Raw genomic sequence first — 15130 nt, 5'->3', positions numbered from 1 at the left:
CCTCATTTCCCTATTAGATTTTATACTTATTGAAGGCAGGATCTATGTTTCAGGCTCCTCGTTGTAGATTCCATGTTTAGCGCAGTGCCCCAGTATTAGAGACATATTAAATTGAACTTGGCTGTGGTTAACACTGCTTCCTTCCTGGGATCTGAATTATGCCTTTGTGTGGGTGGGTCACAAATGATTTCCAGGCTAGTACTCAGTTAACCCAACTTCACATGGTGATACAACAGTGCTCTGATTATTACATAAGGAGGAAAGAGAATATGTTGATAGTTTGTATATTTGACCTAAATAATTTTTTTATCTATAGTATCTAAGATATTAGTATCTAAACCAATGCCTCCCCTGACTCTATTAACATACACCAAAGAAAAGGGAATCTGAGAATAACTTAGAAATCTAAATATATGGAATAAAAATGAGGATAAAAGAAAAATGTCCATTTTTGATTCAGAGCAGGATATATTCATTATTGCTGTCCTGCCAATGATTTGGGGATAATGTAGTGCAGAAATTGAAGTCTAGTGAAAGGAACATCAAAGGACACAAGTTTAGAACTTAAGAATAGTTAAGTCTGGGAATGACCTTGTTCTAGGTAGAAAAATGGAAGAACCAAAAAATGAAGAAACTCCTTATGAGTTCCATGGGACAATCATATATTCACACAAAGGAAGGGAACTTGAGTAATTAAAAATTGTCTTATACCAACTGAGCAATATGACTAGGTAATAATGGGGTATATAACTAAAATTTGGAAGGTGGAGAATTTCAAGAAAAAAATATTATTATGTCAATAAGCACATATAATCTGAAATGCAGAGGATTCCTGCAAAAGAATCTTCTTATCCAAGAAGCAGAGGGGTACTGATTAGGCCTAATGAGTATAGAAGTATTCATTTAGGGGGCATGGAAAATATAAAAGCAGGATCCATGCCAAGACTTTGAGTTTCTCCTTTAGCTTTTCCTGTGATTTACTGGATAATTGAACAGAATCCCTAAATTGGAAGAGAGGAGAGAGGAGTTGATCAAAGCTGGCATATGAAGGATTGACTACAAAGGAGGAAGCAACAGAAAACCTACTAAAAAATGCCAGAGGCTATTTGGTGTAGGGAACAAACAGTCCTCCACACTTCTGTGTGACCCCAAATTTACAAAGAAAGGACAAATTATGTATGATAGGAAAAGGGGTGGGGAAGTAGTCATTCAACAATCAATTAATCACCAAGAACTTATTAACCATTCACTTAAGTGCCAGACAATGTTCTTTATATTGGGGATACAAATAGAAAAGATGAAATAATCCACATTCTCAAGATGCTTAGAGGTGGAAATAAAACACAGGTTATAGAGATGCACTGGTACCCACAGAAAGTCAGAAGACTTTGAGGAAAGGCTCCAGGGTATTATACAGGTCCTCCATGCAAACTTTTTGAAAAGTGAATAAACTATAATTTGTTCCTTTGGAGCAACTGCCCAAAATGAGAAGATTATAGAGCTATTTAAAGATTGAGGTATACTTTAAGTAGGCAAGATAGTATGTAATATACAGGATGTCTCAAAAGACTTAGTATAGTTTTAAGCTTCAATAGCTTAAAACTGCACCAATACTTTGGGGACATCCTGTATTTAAAAAAGGTTCCTTTCAAAAATAAATTACAATTTTTTGAGTTTTAGTGCTTAGAAGCATGAGCTTCTATGATGTGGAAAATTCACTTCTGTGAAACAACACCTCATGGTGATGCCAGGTAAATGAGGCAATACTGTATTTTGAGTTCACATGGTTTCTCTGGAAGGAGCCAACATTTATGGGAAAAGGGAGCCTCATTTCCAAAGTTGTGTTTTCTAAAGGGGGAGAAAAACAAACATGTTTGAAGTGCCTAAAGTTATTTTCTTGATGAAATGCATTTGATCAAAAAACTCCTGCAATGACTTACTCACCAAAACAGCTGTGCCGAAAATAATTTTGTTGAGAAAATGCATTTTGTCATCTGTGCAGGAAGTCATTATGTAATGGGAAAAATATGTAATGACAAAGTACAAAATGGTTGTGTTGATCTAAACTAAGGGTCTGTCATTCTGGCGTGTTTGTATAAATGTGCACCTTAAAGTCCATTGAGTGTGTCAGGCTTTTTTTTTTTTCCCTGCAGGAACTGTGATTATGAGGAGCAGCTAAAAACACAATTAACATTGTGTACTAAATGAATAAAATTGTGCTTGAGATTGCCCAGAAATAAAGTTCTGGAGTCAGTGACCTAATGGGAAGAACAAAACTTCTAGCTACAATCATGCTTGAAATACTTACAAATGGTCAGACAAATTCCAGTTTGAAATTTGGGGAACTTAATCAATTTAAACACTGCCAAGAATGGCCAGGAAGCCCGACATAATCTTTCCAGTAGTTTTCTGATGGTCCATTGTCTAAGGGTATAACAGTACAATCTGGAGCTGCCAGTAAGGCTCTAGGCTTGGTTTCTTCCACTTAGGAAATATCCACATAGAAGAGCACACCCAAGTATAAATTGCTCCTCCCTTCTTTACCTTTATATGGCACATCATTAACTGTATAGATTTCATTATGCCCAGATCATTGGAAGAGCTGCAATGAAACATGCCCTGAAATAAATCAACAACAGGAATCTTTCTTTGGCCCTTATTCTTTCTTCATGTGTTTAGGCCCCTAAATCATGACCCATATCCTTTCTCTTTGGTTGTGTATGATGGAGAGTGGGGAAAGAGTGTTGGCCTAGATACAAACTTAATAAATCAACAAAAATAAAATTAGGCCAAGATAATGTAAATCAACACATTCTTTACATATTTACCAACATATTCTTTCTCTTCCTCCTGTGGTAATCATTGTAATACAATGTGATAACAGATCAAGAAAGTACTAAGTGGTCCTCCTGAGTTGATATGCTACAGAATTATCTTTACAATTTATAATTGCAAAGTTGTAAGGGACTTACATAACTTGTACGATCACATGGGAATCACACCACAGTGAAATACCTTTTAATTACAGCTTTTACATAGCATCGGGTTTATACATGACAACCACAACCAACCTCCCATAGTCTAAAACCTTTAATGTCTGGATTCTGATGGGAACTTAAGAATTTGCAGCATCATGCTATGTAATTAAGCACAATGTTTGTGCAGGAGTAAAACAGTTTCATGACAAGGGAAGCTTTAATAAGGGCTAAAAAAAAAAAAAAATGCTAGAAAACTTGTTCTTTAAAGGTGGCCATTCAGAATTCTTTTGATATTTAAGTACATCTACTTATCAAGTAGTTTAAGCTCAATTTATCATCCATTTCCCTGGAGAATACTGAGAGATAAGCAACAGGGAAGACTATATTTTACTTATACTAGTTTTAAGAGCATATTTGACATTAACAGACATTTAGCAAGCTCTCATCTTTTCCAAACATGAAAAAGAATAAATATTTAAACACAAAAGTAGGATCTGCAAAACTAATTCCCTCTTCTGCCTGCAATGAATTATACCTCCTTATTATCATCTAAAGTATTTAGAGCTAAAGACAGAGCAATTCTGAGCAAAATCCTCCACTGACTTGTTTTTAATCTTAAAAATCTCGCCTTTATACTAAAGAAAAGAGAATAATAATCCAAATAACCTGAAGTCTAGGTAAACTTGAAACTCATTGGGTATTCTCCATGGAAATTTATACAGTAAGAGTAATAAAATGTATATGTAATTGGCAATATAGTGCAATTAATGAAGATATATATATATATATTCATACATAAACACACATACATATGTGTGTGTATGTGGCATTTGAAATTTTTCCCCCTGGTCTAAAGCAAAGGAAATGACTTTCCCCCCTTCATTTTTAGCAGTCTTTCACTTAATGTTAAGGTTGAGAGTTTAATCATGGAAAATCCAGAAAATTCGACAGCTAAAGGGTCTCACCTTCACCTTAACTCAGCACTTCAGTATCTGTATGGTTCTTTGTATTGCTTTACATACCCTCCCACCTGTGCCTTAATAGGTGGCCCACTCAATAGCTGTGTCTAGAGCTTTCACTTTGGAATGTCCTGGCCTTTTAGGTTTAAAAAGAAAGTGTTTGGATTTAATCATTTTATGGTCCATTCAATCCTGTGTGGTAATCTCTAATTGCATCCAGGGGCAAGAATTTCTTTAAAAATTTGACAGTTTAATAAGAATTTGCTAATGTCCTGAGGACTGCTGGAATGCATTATGTAGAATTCCCATTTTCTATTTGAAGTCCCAGAGCTCCCTCATGTGGAACATTTCTATGGAACAGCTCAAAAATGCAAGACAAATGAGGCTACCCTTGATTTTTCAGCTTTCTATCTCTCCCCTCCCTTTTATCTACCTTACCTGCCCCCCCTTCTATATAATTTCTGTTTTAATCAAATTTGCCTCTGGCTCTAAACTGGTAAATCAGTTTTCTCTCAACTAACGTATTTTCATAAATGTTCACTTTCAAATAAATTCAAAAAGACTTTCATATTACTCAAATTTATATTTTACTTCCTATTTATTCTACCTTTAGGAAGAAATGAAAATTGAACTAACCAAGTGGAATAACACACAAAAAAATGCTGTTTTACATATAATACCAGCATAGATTTTTACTGCTGTTCTTTTCTTTTCTTTTTTTTTTTTTTTTTGATATTTTGGCTATTAAAACAATGATTTTGTGTTCCTTCCTGAAGCTTTCAATAAAAATTTTAAAAATTTAAATATCAAATATATATTTTAGCACATAAATTAGTATATTTGAATAGCAAATTAAGGTAGTAATATAAAGATAGAAGGCTTGCCTTCCAGTCATGAAAAACTAGGTTCTAGTATTATATCTTAAACTAGCTGTTTTCTCAGGCCCCATCATTTTTGACATCTTTAACATTCATCATTTTTGATTGATAGTTTTTTGGATATTCTGTTTTCCTGGATTTTTCTACCTCTGTGCTATTTTGAGTTTCCTTTGCTGGGTTATTATCCATACAATGCCTTTTACCTATGGTTATAATTTAAGCCATTGATCCAGACCCTCATATCTTTTCTATATTTTCAGTAAATTCATCACATCCTATGCATTTAATTAGTATGTCTACACTAATGATTCACAGTTCTACGTGTCCAGCTCTGATCTCTCTCTGAAGATCTGGTGCTATATCACTAGCTAACTATTGGACATTTCAAACTAGATGATCCATAGACATTTCAAATTCAACATGTCCCAAATTGAATTCTTTTTCTTTTCTCAATTTTTTTCCTCAAAATTACCTATTTTTATTGAGAGCATCACCAATCTTTCAGGTTCCAAGGTTCCAATCCTTCAGGATTAATAACTAATTCCTTACTCTGCTTTACCCCAAATATACAATCAGGTGTCAAATACTGCTGTTTCTACTTTATGACAATTCTCACATCCATTCCCTTCTTAACTGCCTACACAGATTCCATCTTAATTTGAGTGCTCAGGACTCTACTTAAACTATTACAATGGAGTGGCCCTAATTACAGGCTCTTCCCACTCCATTCTCCATACATATGATAAAGTGATTTTTCTTAAATATAGATATGACTATATGTACATATATAATGTATTTCTCTGTATATATATATGCACATATAGTTATTTGCATATATGTACATAATCTTTCCACATGCTGCATTCTAGTCAAACTAGCCTTTCAATTTCTCGCACATGACCCTTCATCATAATGACTCTGTAATGATGTCTCATGTGTGAAAAGCACTTTATTCTCATACTCATCTCATAGAATCTCTCTCCCTCAAGTGCTTCCTTCAATAATTCAGGGACAATATGATCCCAGCTTTTAATAACATCTCTTCCTAATAATCTTGTTTTTGTTTTGTATTCATTCTTCATGTGTCTATCCTAAATATAGTCATATATATATAAACACATAAATATATGTGTACATATACACATATATATATACACATAGTTGAGATACAGCTAGATAATACAGTAGGTAGAGTGCTAGCCATCTAGAAGCCTTGAATTCAAATTAATTCTCAAGCTCTTACTAGCTGGGAAAATCACTTAATTCCTCTCTGCCTCAGTTTCCTCAATTGTAAAATGAGAATAATAATAATATTTGCCTCCCAGTTTTGTTGTAAATAAAATGAGATGATAAAAAAGAATTTTAAAATAAATATTATTTTTAAAACATTTTAGAAAGCTTAAATAATCTATGAATGCTAGTTATGATGATGATGATGATGATGATAATGCTGATGATGAGTTATTTCCCCTGAGAGAATATAAGCTCTTTAAGACCAGAAGTATCTTTATACTTTATTGTGGTACTCCAAGAACCTAGCATAGTAGCTGGTACATAATAGATGTTTGATAAAAATTTATTCAAATTGTTGATGATGCCAGTTGAAACAGTCACAAAATTCTTGGCACAGATCACAAAGGGTTTAAAATTATAAAATAAACAATACATACAGATACTAGGAGACAGTGAAAGGTATATTCTTTAATTCATAGGAGGAATTAGTAGAAGTGGGGAAGCAGAAGGCTAAATGGTATTTTTCCTCTATTCCAATCTCCTCCATAGTTGTTGACAATAACAGACACAGGGTTTGGTCACAGGAAACCTGACCTTTGCACTGGAAGTGACAGAACAAAATTGGCTAAGGAAAATAGATACCCCAGATAAGTATTCATAGGAGTTATGGTATTCATTCCTAGTCACAGGAAGCATGACAGGGAAACAAGCCCAGAAATGGGAGGCTGGGGGCAATGAAAACACTTTTAAAATATTGACTAGAGCCTTTGCAGGGTGAAACACAAGAATCCCAGAAAGTCTTCCTTGTCCCAAAAATATAACTCGTCTGGTCTGCCCCAGAGTCTGCAGTTTTTACTGTTGAAATCACTCCTTTGATTTTCAAGCATTAGTTCCATAAAATTCTCATGCAAGAAGTGGAAAAACATTAAAGTCAAATAATCATTAACATCTCAGAAAAAAAAACTAAATTTTCAAACCAGTCTCCTGGTCAGGAGGGTAGCAGACTGTCTTTTGAGCTCAATGAAAAGTACCAAATGTAAGCTACCTAACTCTGTGCTACCTATGCCTTTCCAACTTTCTTCCCCAATAAATATTTCTGGTCTGTGTCCAAATGTGTTGTTGATCTGGTTATATACCTTTTCTTATACCATAGTCAGAAGTGTAATACTAATAAAAGATGCCATTAAGTGATCCTGATCCAGAAGAAGCATAAGTTGTATGCAAAGTTTGTTCTATGGGTGCTTCTGGCTCCCTTTTCAATGTTTCTAAGCATCATCCTCCCAACACACTCCCAGGTATTCAGTATTCTCAGTTATGCAGGCAGTTATGCATGGCCCTACACTACAGATCTTCTTTAGCCCTTTCAAAACTTCTACCCTGCCTTGCTCTATTCTATTTTTTTTCCTTCAGGGTTTTTATGCTCTAACTAATCTAAAAAATTAATTCTCTCAAGATGTTGATGATTATTGGGCTTAATGGTTTTTTTCCCTCTTAGAATATAAACTTTTTGGCACTAACTCCTTAAATGGAAAGAAGGATCTCCTTCCAACACAGAAATTGCAGACACTGAAGCAGACCATACAAATAATGTTTTTGGTCCAAGGAAGACTTTCTGGGATCCTCCAACCTTCCTCTCTTCTGGTTTTGCCTTTCTCCATTGTTGGTGGCACTCTATTCAGTTCAAATTGATGACTTTCTTTATCAGCCTTTTCTTTTCTCTATTAACCTCCTTTCTTCGTGCTTTCTCTTTCCCTGCTTTCCTGAGTGTCATTTTTTTCTTTTGCTCTTTTTTGTTTTTTTTCCCCATCTCTCCTTTCTAAATTTATGGTATGACATTTATATACATTGGCCCTTAACGATATCTAATAATCAAATTCTAGAGATAGCATCAAACAGTAAATATTTATGAAATGGCTGCTATGTGCCAAACACTGTGTTAAACAATTTCATTACAAAAAAGAGGCAAAAGACAATCCCTGTCCACAACAGTTCACACTCTAATAATGGAAACAAGTCAACAGATATGTACAAGTAAGTTACATACAGAAAAAACAGGCAATAATTAAAAAGGGAAAATACTAGAATTAATAGGAAGTTTGACTTCCAATGAAAATGGAATTTTAATTGGAACTTAAAAGAAGCCAACAGATGAGGAGGAAGAGGATTCCAGCTGTGGGAGATAGCCAAAGAAAATCCCTGGGGCCAAGATAAAGAGTGCCTTTTTTGTGGAACAACCAAGAGATCAGTGTCACTTTATTGAAGATGTGGGGAAGGAAGTAAAAGAAAACTAGAAAGATAGGAAGGGTTTAAGTTATAAAAGGCTTTGAATAACAAATAGAAGATTGTTTTTATTTGATCTAGAAGGTAATAAGAATTCACTAGAATTTCTTGAATATTGGAGATGACATGGTCAGACCAGCACTTAAAAAAAAAAAAATCTCTTTAGTGAATGGAGGGTGGCTTGTAGTGGAGAGAGACTTAAGGCAAACAGACCCACCAGAAAGTTTGTAATCCAGTTGGCAGTAATTGCAATAATTATTGCAATTGTAGTAATCAAAGTGTGGGGTAATGAGGGCCCATACCATAGTGATGGCAGTATCAGAAAGAAGAGAACATATTGGAGAAACGTTGAAAAGATACAATTGGAAACAGATAAGATATGGGGGATAAGAGACAGTGAAAAGTCAAGAATAACTCCTGAGTTGTGAAACTGAGGGAATAAAAGGTTCTTGCCCTTTATAGTAATAGAAAAGTTAGGAGTAGGATAGGGTTTAAGAGGAAAAATAATTAGTTTACTTTTGAATGTATTAAATTTAAGATGTCTAGGGGACATCCAGCTTGAAATGTTTAAAAGACAAATGGATATGCAAGACTAGGGGTCATATTTGAGATCATCAGCATAGTTGTACATTAAATTCATGGGAATTGATGAGATAATTTAATGAAGTCATATAGAGGGAGAAGAGAAAAGGGTCCAGGACACAACTCTATGGGATACAGGTTGGAGAGCATGATCTAGATAACCATCCATCAAAGGAGAATGAGAAGGAACTTTTAGGAAGAGACCTATGAGAGAAAGGTGAAGTGGTAAAGTGGTAAAGAAAGTGTAAAAGAAGAAAGAGTGATGAAGAGTGTCAAAGATTGCAGAGAAGTCAAGGAGAATGAAAATGAAGGAAAAGTCATTGAGCTTAGCAACTAAGAGATCATTAGCATATTTGGAGTTTTGGTGAAATAATGAGAACAGAATAGGGATTTTAAGGGGTTAAAGAGAGACTGAGAGGATCCTTGATAGATTCTATTATTGATGTTCTTTTCAAAGAATTTTGCCCACAATGGGCAGAAAAAATATATAATGATAGCAGGCATGGAGGGATCAAGAAAGAGATTTTTCAAGTTGGGGGAACCATAGGCATATTTGTAGGCAATAGAGAAAGAGCCAGTAGATAGGGAAGTGAAATATGGGGATAAATTAGAGGGGGAAATCTGTTAAAGGAGAAGGAAAGAACATTGGAGAAATTATTTAATTTCATTTAATTTTTCTGAGTTTCAGTATCCCAATCTATAAAATGGGAATGAAGTAGCACTTATATTTTAACGTGCCTCAAAGGGTAATTATGAGTACCTAATGAGAAAATATATATAAAGTGCTTTGTAAGCCACAAAATAGCATATAAATGTTAGTTGTTATTATTTTTGTTGTTGTTGTTATCTCTGAGCTCCGTTGGCATGAATTTTGATGATGTCGGCAAATCAACCTACCCTAGAAAGAATGGGAAGGAAAGTCCCCACCCGTTTTGATTCTCAGAATTAAGGCATTTTAAATTAGAGTCTGGTTCCTGCTCCTTTGGCCTTTATTTCCTGCTCTTTGACATCAGTATATGTCAAAAGTACAAAATGCAAGTTCACAAAATCCTAATTTCAAAATAAGCAGAAACCTCAATAGTCTTCTAATACAACCTATATGTGAAGGAACTCAATCAACCACTGTGATTAATCTGGGTCTGATTATAGGATTCCAGAAAGAACAAAAGAAGTGACCAACTCTCTAGGCAAATGTTCTAGTTTATGTGTGTCCTGTCAAGATTTTCCTAACATTAAATTTAACTCTGAAATTTCTACTATTTCTAATTATGACCTCAGTGGTCAAACAAAATGTTTCTAATTCATCCTGTACATCGCATATATTCAAAAAATTGAAGTAAATGCATCAAGGCACCACCACTACTATCTTCCTGCCCCAGCCTTCTCTTCTTCAGGCTAACCACACTCAGTTTCTTCAACTAATTCTGAAATCACATTGATTCATGCCTCTACATTATTTTTTTAATAGCTTTTTATTTACAAGTTATACGCATGGGTAATTTTACAGAATTGACAATTGCCAAACCTTTTGTTCCAATTTTTCCCCTCCTTCCCCCCACTCCCTCCCCATAGATAGCAGGATGACCAATACATGTTAAATATGTTAAAGTATAAATTAAATACAAAATAAGTATACATGTCCAAGCCATTATTTTGTTGTACAAAAAGAATCGGACTCTGAAATATTGTACAATTAGCCTGTGAAGGAAATCAAAAATTCAGGCGGGATGCCTCTACATTATTCCAGTTGTCCTACCCTGGATATTCTCAAACTTATCAGCTCTGAATTGAACACAATAATCCAAATGTAATATTTTAGAGTATAGAGGAATTATCATTTCATTATTCCTAGAAGATATGCCTCTCTACAAAGTTTAAAATTAAATTATCTTTTATTAGCAACCCTACAAAAGTGTATGCAACATTTTACATCCATAGCAGCTTTCCATATCTTTTTATTTTTAAAATGGACAGAAATCTATTTTTTCTCTCTCTCATCTTCTTCTCCATTAGGAAAAAAGAAAGAAAAAAGTTCTTGTCACAAATAGTTTTAACTTAACCAAACAAATTCCTTCAATAGCTATGTATATGTATGTATGTATATATATATATATATATATAAAACACAAATATATATACACATACACATATAAATGAAATTTAATATACATTATAAGATGACACATTTAGGGTACAGAAATACATATACAGAGATATATACTTCATATATGTATGCATACAGTATTTATATAGATATAGTGTACATTACACATATAATAATGTATATACTATATATTATACTATAAAAATGTGTGTGGTCTCATTCTGTACTCTAAATCTGTCTTATCTGTAATGTATATTAATGTATTTTGGAATCACAAATGGCCATTTATTGGACATAATTTTTCCAACTTTTAAAACTATTTGTTTCTACAATATTATTGTTGCTACAGTGTAAAAATGTCATCTTTCCCATAAGAATAGTAAAAGAAACTTTGCTGAATACCTTATTAACATTAAGTAAAATATGCCTATATCCCCCTGGTAAACTAGTTTTATAACATTCACTCTGACTCAATCAGCGTCATCAGTAAGTCCCAGACCAAGTTCTACTTGGTCATTGATTGGGCCCTACACAGACATACACATATACTATTTGTATATACATACATACATACATACATACACACACATTTTTAAAGTAAAATAGGTCGTTTTCTGCCTCATTTCTTTTGGCCAAATGCAAAAGGAGATAAAAAAGGTAACTGAAGAAAATAATACACTAAAAATTAGAATTGAACAAATGGAAGTGAATGACTCAATAAGACTTCAAGAATCAGTCAAACAAAAGCAAAAAAAAAAAAAAAAAAGAAAGAAAGAAAGAAAGAAAAGAAAGAAAAAATAGAAGATATGTGAAATACCTCAATGGAAAAACAATTGACCTGAAAAATAGATCTAGGAGAGGCTTGGGCTTTTTAAAAACCATGATGGAAAAAAAAAAAAGAGCCTAGACATCATCTTTCAGGAAATCATTTGAGTAATTGGAAAAGCAAAAATAAACAAAATAGTATTGAGCAGTTCTGCTTGTATCATCAACTCAATACCTTTCCTTTTTTTAATGGAGCTAAAAAAAAAAATAAGAAAACAAAAATCCCATAAACCAAAAATACACTGTGGAGTAGTGGATGCAATGTTGGCCTTGGAGTCAGGAAGATTTGAGTTAAAATTCTCTTTAGAAACTGACTAGCTGTGAGACCCTAGGCAAGTCATTTAACCTCTGTCTATCCAGATTCCTCATTTGAAATGGGTACTATAATAATAGCATAACTCATATGGTTGTTGTAAGGATAAAATGAGACATTTGTAAAGCACTTTGGAAAACTTAAAGCATTATATGAAAGCACTATAATGCTTAAAGCACTATATGAATAAAAATACTATTGTATATGAAATTTTTTCTTGTTCTTAGCTGTTGGATTCCTGGTATTATTTTTAGAGGACTATGTCATATTTTTATATTGATCTTATTATACATCAACAGTCATGTGTTTCCTTCCACATGCCATTTTTTTATTACTTTTTAAAAATATCTAGGCTAGATGAGAGAGTTCCTTGTGCATCAACACTGGTCCCTTCTCTTCAGATTCCTCATAGGTCTGCAGTTGTTAATAGTTAACATTTGTTTCTAAAGAAGTCTGTAAAACTTTACTGTTGAGTGAATGTCTTCCAGCCTTGCACCATAAATATAGTTGTAGGAACTTGTGTAATTGTAGGAAGCACAACCAGAGAAATTATTATTTCAGTCCTTAATAAAAAATGCTTTATAACATGGATTGAATTTCTTACCCATACTGCATAAGTAAACAATTCTGATGTGAGTAAAAGCTATCTGCACATAAAGAGGAATCATGAGCAGAAACTAGAGCAAACATTCATGAATCCCTTAATTAAAATCATGACATCTGTCTCCTTTTCCCCCACAAGAAGTCCTATTTACCTCTCACAGTAGCAATCTCCCCATCCACATGAGCCATGCGTTGCATGGCTGTGGATGCAACACATATGGGCATGCTAATCCTTTGTCCCAAAACAGAGGTGGTCAGGTCTACTTCAGCAACATTCCGAAGCATCCGGGGATAAAGTTTCAATCTGAAAGAAATAAAACACAAAACAAGAGTAGATTTATGGGGGGAAGAGGATTTTAGGTGACTTTAAAGTTAATAATAAGGATGATATTATTATTATTATCATTATTATCATTATGATTAATATACTGCTGCACTTAAGGATGCAGAAAAGAAAGCTACTAGTGATGTTTGTAAGGATAGGAAATCTGGCAATGAATTAATAACTCCAATAATTCCTCTGCCTCCAGGATCAAATCTAAAATCTTAGAATTAATATTTAAAGTCTTCATAACTGAGTCTTTTCCTACCTTTCTAATCTTCTTATACTTTATTTTCCTCCATAAATTTTAAGATCCAGTTACACTGGCCCAGTCCATATATAACTGGAATGCTCTCCTTCCTTACTCTGATCCTCAGTCTTTTTGTACTCCTTCAAAACTCAGATCAAATCCTATTTTTTTTTTAGATTTTTATCTTTCCTAATAGTGTTTCTTCCCTCAGGGACTAATTTCCACATATAGAAGATAGATAGGTAGATAGATAGATAGATAGATACAAGATAAATATTCAAATATCAATATCTATCTATATCTATGTATCTTGGATGTACAATTTGGTTTTCATGTTGTCTTTCCTTTTAAAATGTAAGCATCTTAAGAATAAGGATATAATTTTCCCTTTGTATCCCTAACACTCAGCATAATGCCTCATTTATAGCAAGGGCTTAATATAATTCTTCTTGATTAACTTGATTAATTTCTTCAAACCACTCTGAATTGATGGTCTGCAGTACATAGTGAAGAATGAAAAAGACTTTGCATGAGCCTAATATGTATATATAAGTATGTGTGTATATATATATATATATATATATATATATATATATATATATATATATATATATACATATATATATATATATATATATATATATATATATATCTTCACTTTGCATATGCTCCTTTGACTAGTTTCAGCTTCACAAAACAAGACACTCTCCCAGATTAAGTTCATTCCATGCTATTAATTCAAGCCTTGATAAGATATCATCACCTATAAGGACCCTTTCCCTTCTGCTCAGAGGGCTAGAAAGTAGAACATCAAATTTCTTCCAATACCTTCCTCCTCCCAATACCAATCAATGTGGATTGATTTGGATATACACTCTCCTACCTCTCTCATTTGCTTTTTAAAATCCTTTCTGAGTGCTTTCAAGAAGTCTATTTGAGCATGAGACCACTTCATATCATCCTTTGAGATTTCCTATGTAAACATTTTGTTCTCTTCTGAGTTGGTGTTTTGGTCTTCCCTGTCACCATAGTAGCTTTCTATAGTTAAGATTCTTTTCAGTTTTGTGCTCATTTTCTTCTATTCTTTTTTCCTATTTTGTAACTTTTAAGGTTAAGCTTGCTCCTGGGGTAGAGGGAGTACTGTCCCAGCTTCTTGTATCATTTTTGAGCCTTGGCTTTAAGTACAGGGGATCCTTTTATTTAGTGGCCTGCTTACAGCAGGAGGTAACCCTACCTGGTCTCTCCAGGCAACATCCTGGTTTCTTGGACTGGCAATTTGCTTTTTGTGCTGGGAATGGACTGGGAATGTGCTGCTCCACTAGTCTACTCTACCACTGAGCCAAGACTGAGGGTCTCGTGGCAGCTCTGCTGTGATTAACGTCCTCTCACTCACTTTCTCCTGACCCCGTCTGAGCTGGGATGAAAATCCTTTTCACTTCAGTGACACTGACCTTTCTTGAAGTCCTTCTAATTTATCTTGAGTTGGAGAGTGGTTTCATTCTATCAGATTCTGTTCAGAGAGTTGGTTTCATGTAGTTATTGAGGAAAACTGGGAAAACTCAAGCATTTCCTGGCTGAACTCTGCCTTCTTGGCTCCTCCAATCTGCTTTGGTTATAGATTCTCAAAGCTACTTTTTGTATTATTCCTCACCTGTGTGCAAGTCATTATTGCTTCCATGCTATTTCCCACATATTTTCATCATTTTTTCCAATGGACCTTTGGTTTATCACATTAATTTGAATGAGGTCTTTGCGTTATATATTAGCTGTTCTTGATTCTTTTTGAATATGCTTTTTTCCTTT

At 34.0% G+C, this 15130-nt stretch overlaps 1 protein-coding gene across 1 annotated transcript in view; it reads right to left on the bottom strand.

Moving 5' to 3' along the window:
* Window positions 1–15130, bottom strand: part of HAO1 (hydroxyacid oxidase 1) — a 64800-nt gene that overhangs the window by 30835 nt on the left and 18835 nt on the right. Inside the window, exon 2 of the mRNA XM_051975944.1 lies at window positions 12908–13059. Coding sequence (XP_051831904.1) covers window positions 12908–13059 — 152 coding nt within the window. The remainder of the gene's footprint in view (window positions 1–12907; window positions 13060–15130) is intronic.

This window comes from Antechinus flavipes, chromosome 2, assembly GCF_016432865.1.
Source record: "Antechinus flavipes isolate AdamAnt ecotype Samford, QLD, Australia chromosome 2, AdamAnt_v2, whole genome shotgun sequence".
NCBI classification, from domain to species: domain Eukaryota; kingdom Metazoa; phylum Chordata; class Mammalia; order Dasyuromorphia; family Dasyuridae; genus Antechinus; species Antechinus flavipes.
This window is presented reverse-complemented; position numbering and strand designations above follow the sequence as displayed.